This window comes from Anarrhichthys ocellatus, unplaced genomic scaffold (genome assembly GCF_004355925.1).
Source record: "Anarrhichthys ocellatus isolate YVR2014 unplaced genomic scaffold, GSC_Weel_1.0 scaffold2543, whole genome shotgun sequence".
In the NCBI taxonomy this organism is placed as follows: Eukaryota; Metazoa; Chordata; class Actinopteri; order Perciformes; family Anarhichadidae; genus Anarrhichthys; species Anarrhichthys ocellatus.
In genome coordinates this window covers 1-5000 of record NW_022282517.1, presented here as the reverse complement: position 1 = coordinate 5000, position 5000 = coordinate 1, and the positions used below count along the sequence as shown (strand labels likewise).

General features: G+C 42.5%; 1 protein-coding gene across 1 annotated transcript; it reads left to right on the top strand.

Annotated features, from left to right (window-relative positions):
• Positions 1-137: 137 nt before the first annotated feature.
• On the top strand, positions 138-4612 carry LOC116378409 (integrin alpha-3-like; the record flags this gene model as incomplete). The annotated part of the gene is made up of 3 exons (XM_031840281.1): positions 138-221; positions 1270-1437; positions 4399-4612. Coding segments are annotated over exons 2-3 (372 nt in total), but the record flags the coding sequence as incomplete, so codon positions are not given.
• Positions 4613-5000: the final 388 nt, after the last annotated feature.

Genomic DNA, 5000 nt, shown 5'->3' with positions numbered 1-5000 from the left:
GGGGGTTGGAGAGAGAGAGTGAGACATGATTTAATTTGAGGGCAAGCTAGCACGACTGAGGAATGAGAATGAGAGAGAGAGAGGGAAGGAGACGGAGAGAGAGAGGGAGGGAGACGGAGAGAGAGAGAGAGGGAGGGAGACGAAGAGAGAGACGAAGACAGATCAGTCGTCAGCAGACGGAGAAACGTTCATCTTTAAATCTTGTGACTGAAGAAGACGAGGTTTGACTTTCTTCTTCTTCTCTTTGCAGATTGTTTATCTGAAGATGACGTTCATATTTCTTCAGTTTTATTAGAACAAATACTGTCATGTTTTACTGAAGTACAAGTACCAACTTCAAAGTGTACAAATACTTTAAAAGTATTGCAGTGTTTTATTTACTAACTATTTTATTTTGTTAAGGCGTTTTATATCTTTTATTGTTATTATCAATAATCAATTGATTATTGATAATAACAATAATAATGGTACCCATTGAGCCGGTCCCTTTGTGTCTCAGGGGGAGAGCGGGTCTTGCTCTCACAAGGCTGGTGGTTTGATCCCGGACTTGTGTTGAAGTACTGACAGTGTTTTATGAATTAATGATCGATTATTAATCATTAATATTGATGCATCAATGTGCAGCTGCTCCAGGTGGAGCCAGAATGAACTCCTTTATTTACAGTTTCACATTTCATAAACTCAGCTGATTATTCAAACTATCTGTAAATACATGCAGTGAAATACTCGAGTACAAGTAGTTCAGTACTGGAGTAACTATACTTATTATTATTATTACCTATATTTACATATAGTTTATAGTTTAGCAGCATTTTATGCAAATGTTACGTATGTTAAAGTTCCAAATGTCGACGTTTCGTATGTTAAAGTTACCAATGTTTACGTTCTGTGGCCACGCCCCGTACGTCCACGTCTCGTAGGCCATACGTTAACCATCAAGCGGTTACTGGATCTGGTCCAGCGAGTTGATCATCAACACAAAGGGGCAAGCCTTCAGGTTGAGGTGTCTTTCACACACATGATATTGTGTTCACAGACGGTTCTCCTCTCTGAATGTGTTAACTTTACTGATTTACTAATCTCAGATCAGAGAGATTTAATCACCCCCTTGGTGCAGCCCAGTTTGCTGGGTGTAGTTTTGGGAACAGAAGAGAGTCCAGTAGAGGGCTTTGCCTGAACTCATAGACCCAGGGTTACGGTATTGTAACCTTCGTTTAGTTCCACCTGTCTGACACTGACATGCTGCTGCTGCTGTTTCCGTCCTCTCAGGTGTGTCTCCATGGCGACAGGTGTGTTTGTGTTGCTGAGCACGTGGGTCGGTGTGTGCGTGGCATTTAACCTCGACACGGTGTTCCCGCTGCTGAAGACGGGCGGAGACGGGAGTCTGTTTGGACTGTCTGTCGCTCTGCACCAAGACCTGAAGAGAGACAGCTACCTGTGAGTGTACACCTGTCTGTCTGTCAGCTGTCTGTCTCAATGCTGTATCCTCAGGTGAGTCCAGGTAAGTGGTTCTGTGGTCAACTTTAACCAGACTTCATGTTCGAGACAATAATATATAATAGAACCAATCAAAACCCCGTCAGTGTAATAATGTGGAGCATCAGGCGCTCCTACACAGGAGGAATCCACATACACACACACTAACACACGCACACACACACACATAGTAATGTCATGTGGGGTGGTGTAAGGTAATTAACAAAAACAGGCAAAAGTTTTATTCTTCTTTTATAAACTCAGGTAACTCTCTTTATCAAAATCAAAAGTCCAAAACAAACAAAAGGAGATAATGGTTCATTAACCTGAACAGTATTAGAAAACTAGAACATTTCGTAGACATCTTGACAGTGTGGCTTCTAGTGCCCGAAGACGTCGTAATATATATACACGCCGATGTTACCGGTAGTATTGTTGAGGTTCAATTGAGATGGCGCTTCTCTCTTTTCTGCATTTTAGATTCATACTCTTGGATTGAATCTTGTATTCGTGATGGACAGTCCACATCACGAGGAAGTTCATGAGTCCAATCAACAAAATACGGATACCGTGAGAAAGATAAGACTCTGCCGAACGCGGAGTTTGTGGTGTTAATAATGTGAGCTCCAGAGCAATAGACAAAACTGGTACCGTCTGCTTTCTTTGAGAAATGAGTGGTCAGGTTTAACATGGAGTCTAATGGAGCAGTTGGGTGGAGTTCATGTCGCTCTGCGGCTCTTTGAGCCAAATGTGTAAGTTTGTTGGATTCCACAGTCACTTTACTGCAACCAGCACAACATTTCCAAGTTTTTGGGCCATAAATGGTGAATAAAGAGTAAAAATTGTGGGAGCTGGAGCAATTTGTTTGGAAAAATCACAGAATATTTTTCATGCTATGCTCCACTCTGACCGTGATGTCATCACTCTAGCGCTGAATGAGCCGTGCAATACACACCCATTATAAAATCTGAAATGGACCCAAAATTTTCCTGAAACTTAATCTGTGACTTCATGAAAACTGAGCTAGCTATCAAAATGTCCCTTTGGCTCAATAACGTCCAGCGTTTTGTCTACGTTTTAAACTTTGAATCACGTTTCTACGTTAATGTATAGCTAGTACAGGGGTCGGCAACCTTTACTATCCAAAGAGCCATTTTGCTCTATTTTCCACCAAATAAAATGTGTCTGGAGACACAAAAGCTATTTTATATCGCAGCTTATAAAGTTGTATATGTAGTTATATTATATATACAAAAACTATAGTTTGTTGTATTTATGAAATTTAGAACAAGAATAAAGACAATTCTTGACATTTTATTGCTATTTTACCTGTTATAACAATATCAAACTCTTATGAAGAGGAGAGTTCATCTCCAGCGTGACACTTTTCAGTAAATGCTGTGTTTGTTCTGGAAGTGTCTTTCAACATTATATTGTTTGCACATATCAAGATAGTTTACAGAGGGCGGGGGCCTGAAAATCATGATTAGCCACCTGCAGGGAAAAGCTCTTGACAGGTGTAATAGCATGTGACGCACATTTTATTTGACAAAATATGAAAACATTTTTATTTAAGGTCAGGTATTACTGACCGTGTTGTCTTTACTAGCAGCTGTTGTCCAGTTAAAGTCTGCATTATTACGGAGGAAGCAACTGTTATTGGAGTGATTAGTGAGCAGCATGTCCAGCGGCGAAATCAGACCTACGGAGCGGCCGTCTGAAGTCATGTTAGCAGCTTTGAGCAACCAATCAACTTCCTGTTTACACCGGCACCCACCCGCATGCCCAGTGTACGTGAAGAGTCACGTGATATTCGATTTCAGGCGTTTAAGTCTGGACAGAGATCATTTAGAAAACGATGCTGAAACGTCGTGTGGACGGAGATCGTTTAAAACAAAAACATATTAGTGTGGATGTAGACTCAGGGAGCCGCAACAGAGGGGCTGAAGAGCAGCATGCGGCTCCCGAGCCGCAGGTTGCCGACCCCTGGTCTAGTCAATACGGGCCCAAAGTTAAGTGTTTTTGTAGCTCTCTTCACGCCGAAACCCCATTCGAGTGAATGGAGAAAATTTTCTCAGTTTTTCTCGATTTTCCGGAAAACCGCTGGACGAATCTCTGAGAAACATCATAGCACACCATTCCCGATCAGGCCGCACGTTTTGATGTATTTTTTGTGCAGGTGTTCGCAACGCTCCTGGACGAGAAGCGTGCCAAACTTTTGTACTTCTGCCTGGAATTTAGAATGTCCTCGGTTTCACAGGCTACCGGGTCTTCTTTCTTTAAATCCTTCTCAGTCTTTACTTCATGCTGTTCTACAGTCCAGGTTAGTTCTCAGAGCTCCTTCCAGCCGTGTGCTCTCTCCTCCTCTCCTCTGCAGCTCTCTAGTCCTGCCTCAATCAGGTGGCTTAAACATCCACACTTGGGTGAGTGGTAAGGCAGTCTGGGAGCTGTAGTGTGTACATCGATGGCCATTTTGAGGTGTGGCTGCTGATCTACAAAGGGAATGTAGCACCTCTCCAATACCTGGCCCCATGTGATGCCACAACACACACAATCACTCACTTACTCACACACATTGCTCCAGTGATTCCAGTCAGCCATCTGTGTTACTGGTTACTGAGACAGAATCAGCTGATTGGGTCACATGACTGTGAGATGAAACACAGAGTCCTCCATCTGTCATTGTCTGTCCTTCATGTGTGTGTGTGTCCTTCACACTGAGAAGTCTCTTCATTTATTAGAACAGGAACAATCAGCTTTATGCAAATTAGCCTATGACGTCATCTGGCGCCTTTTAGCAATTTTCATTATTACAACTTCCTGTCTCACCTCTCGCTTCTTGTCCCGCCTCTCTCTTCCTGTCTCACCTGTCTCTTCCTGTCCCACCTGTCTCTTCCTATCTCACCTGTCTCATGCTGTCAGGCTATTGGTCGGAGCTCCCAGGGAGAAGGCAGAGACTAATGTTCCAGCCAATCGAACGGGAGGAGTGTACAGCTGCCCGATCACCGCCGACCAATCGGAGTGCAGCAGGATGAAGCTCATAGACCCAGGTGAGACTCACCTGCATTCAACCAGGAAGTCACATGATGTCTTTCACAGGAGACTCACCGGGTCTTCACCGAACCGACCGCTAACCGTTAGCATACCGACCGTTAACTGATAGCATACCGATCCCTAACCGTTAGCATACCGACCGCTAACTGATAGCATACTGACCGCTAACTGTTAGCATTCCGACAGCTAACCATCAGAAAGAGTCACACGGGTTATAGCAACAGCCTTGACGACAAAACATTTCTATTAACTATCTGGTGTCCAAATACAGTCTATATATTGTCTATATACAGTGTATATATTGTCTAAATACAGTGTATATATTGTCTAAATACAGTCTATATATTGTCTATATATTGTCTATATACAGTCTATATAGTGTCTAAATACAGTCTATATATTGTCTAAATACAGTCTATATATTGTCTATATACAGTCTATATATTGTCTAAATACAGTCTATATATTGT